Here is a 15928-nt window from a genome sequence, read left to right on the forward strand (position 1 = left end):
TGCCAGGCACCTCTCCTCTCTTAAAGTCGCCTTCCCCTGTCTCACTTTGCTCCACCAATGTCTCCTCGTTTTTTAAGGCCCCGGAGAAACATCACTTCATCTCAGCACGGGGTGGGTCCTCTTTGTCTGTGTCCCCACGCAGGCTTCTCTTCTGCTCTGGGCTCCCCCAAGGGCCTCCTCAGCTCTTCGATATTGTGTCCTGTCTCCCACACCGGGCACCTTGAGGGCAGGACCTGAGCTGACATCCCTTTCTCCCCAGCACCCATGCAGGGCCTTGGGGACAGCTAGGCCTTCAGAATGTGTGAATGAACTCCTACTATGTGCCAGTGACTCGTTAGAGACCTTACCGCAGCTCCTCCCCCTGTCCCGCTGGGTGGAGAGGGGTAGGTTTGCGGATTTGAGCTTCCGGGGCAGACACTGTTAAGGGTGTGGAGTTGAGCTGGGATTGCCCTGGAGGTGGGATGCTGGAAATACTTCTCAGTCCCACCCTCTCCCTTCCTTGCTGGCCACCCAGGAAGGGCCCAGTGGGGCTCCCTGCCTTTCTCTGGATCTGGTGGTTGGGCAGGTGGACGAGAAAAAGCAAACTTTAGAGCCTGACTTGAACAGGACAGCTCACGTTTGCATGGGCTACAAACTTCCCCGGTCTTTGTATGAGTTGATTCTCAGTGGGGGGTGACTGGAGCAGCGGTGACTGTCATTCCCATTTTGCAGGTAGACTGCCGACAGCCGAGAGATGCTGGGGACTTGCTCAGGGTCTCCGAGCGAGTGAGAAATTGGGTCTGGAATAGACCTCCCTTCACATCCTGTGCTCTTTCCACTATGTGCCTTTTGTAATCAGGCCACGGAGCGTGGAGGCTGCCTCTAGCCAGCAGGTCAGCCTTTCCCCCTTCCTGCCTGCCCCTCAAGACCCTTCCGCCCGATCCTTGCCCTCCGTTGGCCCTGTGCCCCATGCCCCTGGCCTCCCTCAGGCCAACTTCTCCAAACCCTCTCTTCCATCACCTTGTCAAAAGCTGTGCCCTGACAGCTGTCCATTGCAAAGAATCAGTTCCGCATACTAAGGTGTCAGGGGCCGGTCTCCATAACTTAGGGCAGTGCTTCTCTGCCTTTCTGAATGTAAGAATCCCTCGTCGGGGCGCCTGGGTGGCTCAGTCAGTGGAGTGTCCAACTGTTGATCTCAGCTCTGGTCTTGGTCTCAGGGTCATGAGTTCGGGCCCCGCGCTGGGCTCCACGCTGGGTATGGAGCCTCCTTAAAAAAAGGAAGAAGGGACAGAAGGAAGGGAGGACGAACCCCTTGTCTTCTTGTATTAACTCTGTACTGTAGAAATGTTCAAACATACACAAAAGGAGACTCACCCAGCTTCAAGAACTATTAATATTTTCCCAATCTTATTTTTTTCATCTACTAGCCCTTACTTTTTTCTGAATTTATGGAGAATTTGGAACTGTCACAGAGACGGAACAAAATTATGAACAACCTCCATTTACACGTGACCCAGTCCTGCCCTGATTCTCATCCTATTCTGAAGCAAATGCCAAAAATTTGCTTAAATTCCAAAAAATGTTTTAAAAAGCAAAGGTCCATGAGTTGCCATTTGTCAGTGTGTGTTTTGAGCCTCTTAGGATTTCCCCTCCATCGTTTCTGGTTTCGTTTTTTGTGATCCCCTTGTTAAACCAGTGGCTTTTTCTGTAGTTTCACACGGTCTGTGCTCACTGCCGCATTCCCCAGGCGTGGCTTCATCAATTTCTCCATCTGCATTTCCCGTACATTAGTAGCTGGATGTAGAAATGAGAAGCTGGGGGATTTTTTGTGTGTGGTTGTTTTTTGTTTGTTTTGTTTTTCTTTTTTCTTTTTTTTTTGTTTTTTTCTTTCTTTTTTTTTTTTAAGATTTTATTTATTTAATTGACAGAGAGAGACAGCGAGAGAGTGAACAAGCAAGGGGAGTGGGAGAGGGAGAAGCAGGCTTCCCGCTGAGCAGGGAGCCCAATGTGGGGCTCGATCCCAGAACTCTGAGATCATGACCTGAGCCGAAGGCAGACGCTTAACAGCTGAGCCACCCAGGCGCCCCATGCTTTTTTCTTTTTATATATCATTTCATTAAATGTTTTAAGTGTAACTTGGCTTGCTTGTTAAAATATCGTATTTTAATTTTAGCATTTAATATGTAGTACATATAATTTAATCTTCTTTGTGGATATGAAAGCTCAAAGGAGCCAAGATTCTGCCCCCTCACAGGGGGACCCCTCTTCAATGTCAGAGTTTCACTGACCTTCCCATGAAATCATATTTTTAGTATTGCTTGAGAAATTTGGAAAAGGAGAAAAAGTTACCATGAATTCAAGAATGCTTTTTTAAGATTATTTATTTATTTGAGAGAGAGAATGAGAGAGAAAGCACGAACAGGGAGAGGGAGAAGCAGGCTCCCCAAGGAGCAGGGAGCCCAACGTGGGGCTCGATCCCAGGACCCCGGGATCATGACCTGAGCCGAAGGCAGGTGCTTAACTGACTGAGCCACCCAAGCGCCCCGCCATGAATTCAAGAATGCTTTTAAAGACTTTTATGTCTTATCAGTCATAACAGCTACATACAGGTTTGGAATGTGGTCATGCTAACCTGTGAGACTTTTTTTTATCGGTCTCTAGTGCTTCTTGTCAGTGTGCCTTCATAGGGCCTGGGTAGTAACTCTGTGGACGTCCAGGGTCGGGGGTCCACAGACTAGAAGTGAACAGGGGGTTAGACTGTCACAGTTCGGGTCCCTGGTGCATCCCTGCTACTGTGTGGCTGCGCGAGCTCAGGCAACTTCCTTCACCTCCCTGAGCCTCACTGACTCTTCAGCCAGATGGGAACAAGAGCGGAGACTGCCTTGTTGGGATGCTGTGAGTCTTACAGGGTGGATGTGAAACTGCTTTATAAACTGCAAAGCCCTGTAAAAGTGTTGGTTTGTATTCCTTCCTTAGTTTGTTGGCATTTCCAATGAGCCCTGGGGCAAGAAACTCATCGGAGCCTTTGTTCTGCAGTCTGTAGGATGAGGAGGCAGTGTTAGATTATCTCTAATGTTCTGTGATTTCGTCCTCTGGGGGACAGACAGCACCATGGAACAAAGCAAAGGTGGAAAGTGGTTTTCATCTCCTGTGCCAACTCTGGTTTAATTGGTAGAGGCTACCTGAAGAGCAGTCTTAGCAGAATGGTGAACCAAATCCAGGGTCGATGAAATACAGAGGTGGATTAATGATGCCACAGAAGTGGTGCCTATGCTCCATATTATAATAGTCCAAAGGAGTGAATGTCTAATGGTGAAATATCCCAAGGCCTTAGCTTTTGCTGCTCTGCTCCCTTGGCTGAGTCGCCATGGTTACCACAGCTGGCTCTGGGAAATCACAGGAATGAAGAATGGGTCCTATTGATGAATCCTAACCCAGGAGGGGGGCATGCAGAAGGCCTTTCCAAGCAGGGCAGCTGGGCATGGCCCTAGTGCTGCCATCTGTAGTCTTTGCCTGAAGAGAATACAAATCAGAGCCAGAGCACAGGGTTGGGGGGGGGGCACGCTGGGGGAGGTAGGGGCACAAAGGGCAGTGCCACCAGCGGGAATGCAGGCTTTGTCTGGGGACAGCCAGGCAAGGCTGCCCAAAGGACTGCAGTTGGTTTTCCAAGTTTAGGCACGTCCCTGACGGTCTTGTGCCTCCCCTGTCTCTGCCTGATGCCTGCCCAGACTCCTGCATAGAGCCATTGACTTTGAGCTTTGAGAGAACTCGAAATGGCCATCACTACTAAACCCAAGTCCAGTGCTTGAATCGTGCTCTTATACCTGAAATCCTTGCATACTTCAAGTGGTGGGGAGCTCACTCTCACCAAGGGTCGCTTACTCTTCCTTAGGAACTTCTTCCTCTGAGCTGAACTTTGTTTCTGTCTCCCTAAATTCTACTCTCAGGCCTGGGAATCCTCCTCCGGTCCAACTTGTACAATCTCTGTTCTCTTCAGTAGGATAGCCTGTAAGTATTTGTGGTCGGGGCACTGCTGTCAACCCTCTTGTTTTGGCACAGGTCTCTACCTGCCCTGTCCCTGTTTGAGGGATGGCGAGGGGCTACGGTAGAGATGCTGGAGTTGGGTTCAGATTCAGAGGCTGAACCAGTCCCCGGATCAAAGAAGCCATGTCCCTGAATGTCTGTGGGGCCGCTTGGAGGTAGGGAAAGAACATCAGCCCTGGATGTGGCCAGACCTGGGTTTCAATTACAGCTCTGCCACTGTTCGGCATTATGTGACCTGACCGTCCCTGGACATGTTCTTCCCCCAGCACCTTCATCTATAAAATGCCAGTGGTGATGCCTGCCGCAGAGGGGGGCTGGAAGGGTGACAAGAAACGTGCCTGGCACAGCGCAGGCGTTCACATGTACCATCTTGTCTGCCCGGTGGCCCCTCTGCACCTGTCATTCACACATCTTGCTGAGCTGGATCGTTGCAGGGTGGGGAGAGGATCTTTAATTAGCTCCAGGAAGGTTGAGAAATTCCTAACCAAATTCGGTTTAATTTTGGAATAGGTAACATTATTAGCTATCAAATAATAATAGTGTTCTAAGCACTTTACCCAGGTGAAGTCCTTCGTTTCCCTAACAACCCTTTGTAGTAGAAACTGTTATCATCCTCGTTTCGGGAATGGGGATGTTGAGGCACAGAGAAGTCACATGGCAAGTACCTAAGGGAGCTCGATTCAAAATCGGGTAGTTTGGGACCAGCCCCATACGTTTGGCTGTGGTGATTTACGGTGTCTCAAGGGTGGAATTAACCCGTGATTCCCAAACTTGGGCACGCATCGGAGTCACCTGGAGGGCTTGTGAAACCGAATTGCTGGGCCCCACCCCTAGATTTCCTGGTTCAGCTGAAGAATTGCGTTTTTAACAAGGTCCCATATGATGCTGCTGGTGAGAGACCCCACTCTGAGGATGAAATAGACCCACCTGAATCCAGAGACTGATTTTTTTTTCCTAGCCTATCCAGTCTCAGACATGGGGAATGAGGGCTGATCTCATACAGAGGCAGAAAGCAAACCACAGTAAGATTCATACTCATAGTTTCCAAGTGCCTCAAGCCGTGGCCTGTGCTGCCATGTCTGTGATCTCACGTAAGCTTCACCGGTAGCTCTGTAACTTAAGTGGAGCATGGATTTTCTCCCCATGTTCTAGTATTTTTCTCCTATTTTAACAAGAGGAGATTTGGAGAACTGCTGCGCTAATATCGCCCAGGGAGGTAGTTTTGAGGAGACTGGGGCTAGAATCTCAGCCTGTGACTCCTCATGCTATGGTAGCTCATTACAGGAGTTCTGGAAACTACTGTGCCTTTCCCCAGATACCTTCCCATCCCCAGACTATGATCCGAATTTTCTCCTTAAAACTATATTTCTTTAGCTTAAGTCTTTGCTGCATTATATCATAGAGGGTAGATGGATATTACCAGTCATTTATACCCCAGTGTGAATGGTGTTCAAATATTTTCTTGAGAGAAGGGTGATTAGAATTCTCCCGTCTTTGTGCCCACTTCGGGCACTTCCTGTTTATGTGTCTGGGACCCTCTTGAAGGAAGGGGCCATGCCTGGCTAAAATAGGCACCAGTAGATCCTTGTTGTAATGAACGAATGAATGAATGCATGCATGAATGAACGAACATATGGACCGTGTTCCTCTCCTTTCCCATTCTTCCCAGAGCAAGCCTCCCTCCTCTAGCAATCCTACCATTTATACCTAGCGCTCTCCACACCACCTCACAGCGCAGTCTGAGTCTCTTTCCTGCCTGTCCCATGCCCACAGTCAAGCATCACAGCTTAACGCTTTCCCTGTTCCTTCCAAGCAGACGCGGTTCTGCTTCCCCTGGGCTCCGGGTGCCTTGTCCACCTTCCATTATAGGCCTAATCACATTGCAGGGATCTGTTTGCTCGGCTCCTTCTCCCCTTAGATGTCCCTGGAGAGCTGACACTGTGTCTTTTACACAGAGTGCAAATGCATAGCAGGCACTCGATAACTAGTTGAACGAACGAATGAATGAATGAATGGCTGTGTGAACTTTGCTAGGGGTAGGAATGGTATCTTGCCAGGAAGCCATTTCCTGATACATGTCTGACAAGGGCATCGAGCGATAGTTTGTTGGTCATTCAGGTGACTTGCCTGCCTGTACCAGCTAGAGCTAGCTTCAGTCACAAGTAACTGCCCAGCATCACGTGGCTCAGAGCAGATAGACATTTATTTCTCTTCCATATAAAAGAAGTCTACAGATAAGTGGTCCAGGGCTGATAGGGTGGCTCCCCAATCACCAGGGACAAGGCTCCTACTTTGTGGCTCCACCACCCACACACGTGGCTTCTACCTTATGGTCCAAGATGGCTGCCTGAGCTCTAGACATCACAAATGCATTCTAGCTGGGAGAAAGGTATGACAGAGGATACCCCTCCCTCCTTCCTTTTCTTTTCTTTTTTTTAGAGAAAGACGGAGGGAGAGAGAGAGTGTGCGGGTGGAATGGAGGGGCAGAGGGAGAGAGAATCTCAAGCAGGCTTCACGCTCAGCGTGGAACCTGACATGGGACTCGATCTCATGACCCTGAGATCATGACCTGAGCGAAAATCAAGAGTCAGATGCTTAACAGACTGAGCCACCCAGGCCCTCCCCTTTGTTTAAGAAATACTTTATATTTTAGAGCACTGTTAAGTTCACAGCAAAGTTGAGTAGAAAATACAGCGAGGGGCACCCGGGTGGCTCAGTCAGTTAAGCAGCTGCCTGCGGCTCAGGTCATGATCCCAGGGTCCTGGGATCGAGTTCCACCTCAGGCTTCTTGCTCAGTGGGGAGTCTGCTTCTCCCTCCCCCCCTCACCCCCGCTCATGCGCACACTCTCTCTCACACAAATAAAATCTTCACACACACACAGAAAAGTACAGAGAGTTCCCATATACCTCCTACTCCAGAAACAGCCTCCCTCACTATCACTGTCCCACACCAGAGCGGTACATTTGTTAGAATCCGTGAACCTACGCTGACGCGTCATTGTCACCCCGGATCCATCGTTACGTGAGGGTTCCCTCTTGGGGTAGATTTTATGAGTTTTGACAAATGCATAGTGACATGTATCCACGATCAGTGTCATGCAGAAGTTTCACTGCTCTAAAAATCCTTCGTGTTCCACCTGTTTATTCCTCCCTCCACTGGCAACCGCTAATCTTTTTATTGTGTCCATTCTTTTGCCGATTCCAGAATGTCACATAGTTGGAATCAGACAGGATGCAACCTTTTCAGATTGGCTTCTTTCACATAGTAATATCCATTTTTTGAAAGATTTTCAAGTAACCTCTACACGCAACGTGGGGCTCAAACTCACAACCCCAAGATCAAGAGTCACGTGCTTCACCAACTGAGCCAGCCAGGTGCCCCTCAGAAATAAACATTTAATGGTTCCTTCATGTATTTTGTGACTCGACAGCTCACTTCTATTTAGTGCTAAATATATTCCATTGTCTTCCAAGTTTTAGCGGTTATGAATAAAGCTGCTATAAACATCCACGTGCACGTTTTTATGTGGGAATAGGTTTTCAGTTCATTTGGGTAAATACCAAGGAGTGCAGTTGCTGGATCGTATGGTAAGAGTACGTTTAGTTTTTTAACTAAACTGCCAAGCTGTCTAGCAAAGGGGCTGTACTGTTTTGCATTCCCACCAGCAGCTTATGAGAATGCCGGTTGCTCCACACCCTCGTCAGCATTTGGTGTTGTCAGTGTTTTGGATTTTGGCCATTTTAATAGGTGTGTAGTCCCTCCCTTCCTTTTAAGAGTACTTCTGGAAGCTAATAAATGAAATATCCATTGTATGACATAGGTCAGCACTTAGTCATTCAGCTGCAAGGTAAGCTGGGAGGTGTAGCCTGTATTATGAGTGACCAAGTAGCCATCTGGAGAGTCAGGGTTCTTATTGCTAGGGAAGAAGAGAGAATGGACACTGGGAGCCAACCAGCAGTCTCTGCCACACTCCAGGGAAGAGAGATCCTCTCAAACCAGCTGAAGCACGAAGGGGAATTTGTGGGCTGGACTCAGGGATATTTCATGAAGACCCAAGGACAGGAAGTGTGAAGGAGCCTCTCAGGGTGTGGGATCTGGAGATCTGCCAGAAACCAGAGCAGCCTTTTTCTTCTGCTTTCCATGGGCAGCCTGGGTCTCATTTGCTTCTTTCTATTCATCTGGTTTGTTCTTTTCTCTTTGTGCATGGTGGGAAAGATGGCCCAGCTTAAGTACTGCAGATCAATTAGCCAACTTCCCAGAGCCCCATTCCAAATTCCTTGGAGAGAGAAGCTGTTTGGGCCAGCCCAGGTCAGGTGTCCATCCTGGTCCAGTCAACCCTGGCTAGAACAAACAAGGTAATAAAGGACCTACTTCTACAGGGGAGGAGGGCAGTTTTCTGAGAATAGGTGTCCTGGGGTGGGGAGACTCCCCGAAGAAAAGTATCTAGAGCATGGACCCAGACTTCTCAGGTCCATGTCCCGGGACTTTGCAAAATGTCGTTCATTTAGGTAAACAATTATTGGGTGTTTTCGGTATGCTAGGCACATGGGTCTGCCTTCTAAGGAGCTTTCTTTTTTTTTTTTTAAGATCTTATTTTTATTTATTTGAGTGAGAGTACACAGGACAGGGGAGGGACAGAAGGAGAGAGAAGCAGACAGCCTGCTGAGCATGGAGCCCGACACAGGGCTCGATCCCAGGACCCCGAGATCATGCATGACCTGAGCCGAAATCGAGTCAGAGGCTTAACTGACTGAGCCTCTTTCTAGGAGTTTTCTAAGCCTCTTTGGAATTCGTTCCTATCTGTGATCTGCCCTGTCTATTGGAGCGGAGTCAGAGCTCCTTAAATTAATCACGTCTTAGCTTTCCCTTTCAAGTCTCAAGGTGAGGATCGAGGGCTTTGGCGAATGCGTGTTTCCTCGTCTGGGTCTTCGGGAACTGCACGGATGTCCTAGTTCTCCCCTCTTGTCTGTGTTTCTCTGGTAGAGTGTCTGAGTTCTTCAGCTCATTCGGATATGGCCTCCTCCCCCCGCATCTCCCTAATTCCTTGACCTTTTTTCTTCAGCCCTGGGATGGGCCTCCGCTGTCCCCAAACCACCTGTCCCAAACATGAAATTTATACTCAGGGAGCAGCAGGTTAACTTTCTAGTCCCTGTAGGCAAAGTACGCAGATTTTGATGGACCCTCCTAGCCGCAGCCGCTGCAGACGCTGATCGTGCTCCCACGTACTGTTGTTCTTGGAGGACACACTGTGCGCTCAGCACCCAGCTCAGCCCTCTGGGTGCGTCACCTCATACATCTCATCCTCGTAGCAGCCCTGACAGGGAGGCATTACTTCCCGCCATTGCACGGGTAGCTCATCAGGAAGCAACTTGCTGGAGCTCACACAGCATCCGGGCACCGGAGCTGAGCTTCAGCACGAGACCCCGGGCCCCCGCTAGGCTTCCCACATGCCCAAGGCTTCGACACGTTGCCCCTGAGGTCGGCCCTGTGCGTGCCCTGCTGTGCGTCTCCCTTGGAGTCTTTGGAGAAACCATTCCGAATGTGTTTGCTAACTCTTGTCACGTTGAAAGTAACTCTTTGGAGATAAACTCTGATCCCTTTTTCGTCACCGGACCAAACAGGTGGGGCCGGGCTCAGGGTGGGGCTGTGGCGGGGTTGGGGGGGGATGGTGCGCGGGTGAAGCGTCGTGGTGGCCGGAAGGCTGGCTCTGCTGCTGCCCCGCTCTTTGGCTCTGGGCCAGGCCCTGCCCTCTCTAGGCCTCGGTCTCCTCATCCATGGCTCTGTCAGCCTTTCTCAGCCCTAACGTTCTATCATTTCCAGCTTCAGGAAGCACTTCCTAAGGGGTCCATGAGGTTGGCGCTTCTGCACCCCACTGAAAGAGGAGGTTTTGATCCCCGGCTGAGACCCCTCCGCCCTCCAGGGCCTGTGAGGCCGGCTTCTCCCCATCACATCTCCTGGCCTTCCCCACCATCTGCTGTTTGTTCTGTAACCCGGAGCTTGCTGGATGCCGTCCCACCAATTCTTTCCAGTCGGGGCTGAGTGTGGCCCCTTCTGCTCATTGAGCGTGGGATCTGATGAACAAGCATTCTTCCCTCTGTGTCTTCGAGAATCCAGAGATGTCCGTGTTTTCTCATCTGGTCTTTTGCCAAGCATTTTTGTGTGTATTTGTCAGATCGTTAATTCTCTGAGCACCTCCAGGAGCTCATAGTATCATCTCCATTTTTGCAAGCAAGGCACCCCAGGCTTAGAGAAGTTAACAGATCTGTCTAGATCGACACACTAGGTAGTGCCAGAGTCGGGATTCAAACCCAGGTCTGGTGTTCCCCACTGTGCCACATGCCTTGCAATTGCTGCATTTACTTGGCCTGCATTGGAGTTGGGGAGAAAAGCCTGTAGGTCTTCCTGGAGTGGTGTGACTGACCTGTGGTGTCCCGTGTGGTCTGGGTAGAAGAAGGTGGTCCGTTCATATTTGGTGGGAGGTACAGGGGTACCCCAGAGAAGAAACTTTATATGTGTGTTTAGAGGGTGGGATCATGGAGTCAGGCACCCCTCCCAGCTGAGCATGCCTGAACTCTGTCTGCATTTGCTTCCAGACCCTGGAAGGAGACCAGGCCATCTTGCAGAGAATAAAGAAGGCTGTGCGGGCGATCCACAGCTCCGGCCTTGGTGAGTGAGCCTGCCTGATGCCCAGCCTGGCCAACAAGCCCCTTCCCCAGCCCCAGCGTGGAACTGAAGCCTTTCCCTGCCCCCACAGGCCATGTGGAGAATGAGGAACAGTACCGAGAGGCTGTCGAGTCTTTAGGCAACAGCCACTTGTCCCAAAACAGTCATGAGCTGTCCACTGGCTTCCTGAACTTGGCCGTGTTCACCCGCGAGGTGGCTGCACTTTTCAAGAACCTGGTGAGGCCCTGTTCCTTTCTCAGCCAGCCCTTAGTCTAGGCTCGGGGTAAATCACACCGGCTTAAGAACCCGACTGAGAAGGGTTCCACCCTTCTCCAGGGTTGCCCTGGACCTCTGGTCTCCCTTGACCTTGACCAGTGACCCAGTTCCCTTTCCAGTTCTGACCTACCATTTGCATTCTTCTTCTCTGACCCCCCCCCCCATCTCCTCTCTCCCGCTTTCCCTCCAGCTCTGCCCTCCTCTTTCTCTTCTGCGGTGAGTACCCAGCAGCAGGGGGAGGCTCACACAGGGGAAGGGCTGCACAAAGAGAGGGCTCCCTGCAGGGGGTTTGGGAGAAGGGAGGGCAGACTGGGGTTCCTGTCTTTGTGCCACTGCCTCCCCTGAACCCTCCCGGTCCTCTGCTTTCCCACCTACGTCTCCCGTGTCCTCAAAGCCTCCAGGGCTACCTCCCCTCAACAAGCGTCTTAGCTCCTACACCTGCCCAGGTCCTCAGGTTCTTGCCCGAGGTTTTTCCCTGAGATGTAAGCTCTTCCCGCAAACAGGCACGGTTCTCAGTACCGCACGTGGGTTAACCCGTCGAATCCTGGAGCACAGCTCTGTGGGTTTGGTTTTACTATTGTCTTCACTTTATGGGCTGGGGAACTAGGGCACAAGGTCAAGCAGCTTCCCTGAGTTCATCTAGCCGGATCTGAACCCAGGTTGTCTAGCTCCAGCGTCTGAACACAAGCCTGGCTGTAGCACCTCGGGAAAGCCCGTCTGTCTCCGGGCTCCGTGGCTTTTGGACCAGCTTCCACGGCTCCAGCCCCTGCCTTGCCCAGTCCCTGGTGGCATTACCTCCGCGAGGCAGTTTGCTTGGTGACTGAGCACCCGGACCTTGGATTTAGACTCAGGCCTTGAATCCCTGCCCTGCTGCTCTCTGGGTGTGTGACTCTGGCCAAGTCACTCAATCTGCCTGGGCCCCATCTCTAAAATTGGGCTAATAATGGTACCCAGCTCACAGTGCTGTAATGAGGCTTACACAAGTTAAGTGTCCCCTCCAGAGTAAGCACTCAGTAAGTGTTTGCTACCACGGCACCTGTCATTATTATCTCTCTTTGCACAGCACGGCCTCTCACACTGTCTTCTATGTAGGTCTTTAGTGTTTGAGTTCAACTGAATTAGTGATTGCTTTTGTTTTTCTCTCTCCTCCCCCCGTATTGGTCAAACTAGGGTTTGCTGAGGGGCTCCTCTGTGCTGGGCATTGTACTGGGCGCTGGTGACACAGGAAATAGTCAGGCTGTGCCTTAGAGAGCCACAGTCTATTGGGGGAGGCAGGAACCGAGATGTGGGACGACACCGAGCATGGCCGGCAGTGCGGCACAAATTCAAGAACCCAGCAAGTGGGGTCAGAGGCCTGGTGCTGCCAGAGGTCAGAAAAGGGAAGGTCACTGGGCACCTGGCTTAGTCCGTTGAGTGTCTGACTTCGGATCAGGTCGCAATCTCAGAGTCCTGGGATCAAGCCATGTGTCAGGCTCCACGCTCAGCAGGGGGTCTGCTTCTCCCTCTGCCCCTCCCCCCAGCTTGTGCACACACTCTTTCTCTCTCTCTTAAATAAATAAAATCTAAAAAAAAAAAAAAAATTAAGGAATGCCTGGGTGGTTCAGTTGGTTAAGCATCTGCCTTCAGCTTCGGTCATGATCCCAGGGTTCTGGGATCCAGTCCCGCATTGGGCTCCTTGCTCAGCAGGGAGCCTGCTTCTCTCTCTGCCTGCCACTCCCCCCGCTTGAGCTCTCTCTCTCTCTGACAAACAAACAAAATCTTTTTTAAAAAAATTAAAAGGAAAGGTCAGCATAGGCAATGGGTAGGAGCAGTCAGGGAGGCTTCCTGGAGTAGGGGAGACCCAAGCCATACCTTGAAAGGTGAGCTGAAATATGAGACAGGCAGTTGGGGCTGCCAAATGATAGAGACTCAATTCAAAATAGGATTTATTTTTTCAAACTAGGATTTTTTAAATAGAGGATTCGTTGGCCGTGTAATGGAAAATCCAGGTATGCAACTGGCTTTAGGTTTCTTTTCTTTTCTCTTAGATAGTTTCTCTCTGTGTCTGCTCAGGGAGCAAGATGGCCCAGCAGACCCAGATTCACAATATTGCCAGAAGAAAGAGAGTCTTTCTCCCATGACTTTGGCAGAAAGGTCCAAGAAGGATCCTGATTTGCTAGCTTGAGTCATGTGCCTGATCTAAATACTACAGCCCAAGGATGGGGGGCTCTGGTCCGCTCTGACTCCTGTGTTTACCGCATGCGACCACAGGGGAAGGGTGCCTCACATGATAGGGGGAGATGAGGAGTTAGCCAGATACCAACGACAAATGGGCACTTCAGAGTCAGAGTCTGAGGGGACAGGGGAGGGTGCCGGAGGCAAAGGGCCAGAGATGGGACTGACCATGGATGTTTCTAGAGCTGGAAGGTGATGAGGCCGGGTTAGTCAGGGGTGGGAATAACAGCTGTTACGGGAGGCCGACTCCACCACCCCTGCTACCCTCCACCCTCACCTCTCTCTCCCTCACCACCTCTACCCCAGTGCCGTCCTTTGCCTCCAGATGCTTCCCTATGCCCTAGCCCCTTGGCGCTGGACATATGGTCACCCAGGGTGGGGTATGGGGGTCTCTGCGTTTTCCAGGTTCAAAACCTGAACAACATCGTCTCATTCCCCCTGGACAGTCTGTTGAAGGGGCAGCTGAGGGACGGGCGACAGGTGAGTTCCCATTTGGGGAGTGGGGGTGCCCAAAGGTGGTGGGATAGAGCAAGAAAGCGGTGGGCAGGAGACCAGAGGGGAGGCAGGGCTGGGCTGAAGCCTGAGGTCAAGTGAGGCTGTCCCAGTGGGAGTGCTGACCCATATTAGGGAGCCTCGGAAGGACAGGATGACCTGGCTCTGGGGTCAGCCTAGGATGGCTGACCTACTGTGTGCCTGGGCCCTTATGTGAGATAGCTCAGGCTGCTCTTACAACAACCCCACGAGGTGGGTTCTATAGGCACTATCATCCCTGTTCTGCAGGTGAGGAAACCGAGGCTCAGGGAGTTTGATAAACTGCTTACAGTTTACACAGCTGGTTGCTGGAGGAGCCAGGGTGGGATCTGGGGCTCCTGAGTGCCATGCTTGGCTCCTTTCTGCACCTGGCAGCTCCCGTCTCCAGGCAGAGCAGAACTCAAAGAAAGTGACAGAATAGGGGCACCTGGGTGGCTCAGTCGTTAAGGGCCGGCATTCTGGGATGGAGCCCCACATCGGGCTCCTCCGCTAGGAGCCTGCTTCTTCCTCTCCCACTCCCCCTGCTTGTGTTCCCTCTCTCGCTGGCTGTCTCTCTCTCTGTCAAATAAATAAATAAAATCTTAAAAAAAAAAAAAAAAAAAAAAAGGAAAGTGACAGAATAATCTCCCTGAGAGATCTGCCCCAGAAGGCCCAGGAGAGAAGCTGCCCTCCCCCTAGAGGCTTCCGGCTTGCCTGAGGCTGGTCACCAGCCTGGGAACCACCCAAACCGGCCAGGCAGCTTCCTCCCCCCGCCCCCCGCCCCAGCTGACTGGGGCAATTCTGAAGGGTGTGCGCAGTCCCACTGGAGGAGGCTCAGGCAAACTAGGCCAGGGATCAGCCAGGTCTCACTGGCTTGCTCTGTGGCCTTGGGTAGACTTCTTAGCCTCTCTGTGCATATGTCCCTCTATCTGTACCCCTTCTGTTGAGAGGATGATCTGGTACCAGGCAGGAGGAAGGGGTGGGATAAAGTTAGGGGAGGAGTCTGACCTCCATCTTCCCATCCTCATCCTCGTGGTGATCTCCATCCTCTGAAGGAGAGGACTTAGGGCAGACCCCAAAAGACTTCCCACACCTCGGGCCAAGGCCCACCAAACCCAGCTGATTCTTAGCAACTATGGAAGGAGGTTGGGTGGGTGAAGGGGCTCAGCCCTGAAAGCGGGGCCTGTTGGGTCTCTTTTGGGGGGTGAGGTTTACAGTAAGGGCTCTGGGGGTAGGGGTTAGTATGGCTCTGAACAGCATAGGGGAGCATGAAAGTGCAGGGTCGCCTTAAAGGTAGCAAAGTGTACTGTGGATTCCAGACCCCAAGCACCCTTTGGGGAAAATTGTTCTTTTTAAACCACAGGATTCCAAAAAGCAGCTGGAGAAGGCGTGGAAGGACTACGAAGCCAAAATGTAAGTGGCCGCGATCAGAGTGGTTTCCCCACGGGCATAATGCTGGTGTCGCAGCAGGAGGCTGGACACTGGGGAGAACTTCAGTGCTGCCCGAACATGTCACCCAAAAGTGCGTGGCATCTCACTCTCTAGAAGTGTTTACAGGGGGTGACTCCCAGGCCTGACAGGAGTCTAGGGGCTGGACTGCGAGACCACCAAAAGCGAGCAATTGTGAAGGGACCTCACAGTGCTGCTCTCAGAGGCCCATCTGCTCAGTGGTGCCAGACGTGGGCAGAGGGACGGAAAGAAGCTACCATTTACTGAACACCTCTGCATGCCAGCCACTTAATCCTCGCAAGCACCCAGCCCTGTGCGGGAAGGGTTAGCGTCCCAATTGTTGGAGGAGGAATTGGAGGCTCAGACAGGTTAAGTCACTTGCCCAAGGCGCCGCAGCTAGACAGAGGTAGAACTGGGATTCATCCTCCTTGATCCCCTTTCTGCGACACCAGGTGGTATCTCTAAACATTCTGGTGGACATAGAGGAGGAAAGGGAGTCAGTGTCACACCCAGGCCTCTTGGGTTCACCACACGATACTCTGGACCTCTCACCAGCTATGGGGACAGAAGGAGCCAGTTCCCCCAGAGCAGAGACTCCTTGGGGTCTGTCTGCAGGACTCTGCCAGGGCTCCGCCAGGCTCACCATACCTCAGAGCACTGTTGGCTGTTTGTAAAATTCTGTTTTCTCTTCCATTTTGCGAAAGCAGTATGTGTCCATTGTGACTAATTTAGAAAATAAGGGGAAGCAAAAGAAGAAAAAATTTTAAGTATCCTTAGGAGAGGATTAGGGCC

The 15928-nt window shown here is 51.4% G+C and overlaps 1 protein-coding gene across 1 annotated transcript in view; it reads left to right on the forward strand.

Moving 5' to 3' along the window:
• ASAP3 (ArfGAP with SH3 domain, ankyrin repeat and PH domain 3) overlaps positions 1-15928 on the forward strand; it is a 46956-nt gene that overhangs the window by 13169 nt on the left and 17859 nt on the right. Inside the window, 4 exon segments of the mRNA XM_045782182.2 lie at positions 10618-10690; positions 10779-10924; positions 13583-13657; positions 15051-15100. Coding sequence (XP_045638138.2) covers positions 10618-10690; positions 10779-10924; positions 13583-13657; positions 15051-15100 — 344 coding nt within the window.

Source organism: Ursus americanus, chromosome 33, assembly GCF_024610735.1.
Source record: "Ursus americanus isolate L20-20 chromosome 33, mUrsAme1.1.p, whole genome shotgun sequence".
NCBI lineage: Eukaryota > Metazoa > Chordata > Mammalia > Carnivora > Ursidae > Ursus > Ursus americanus.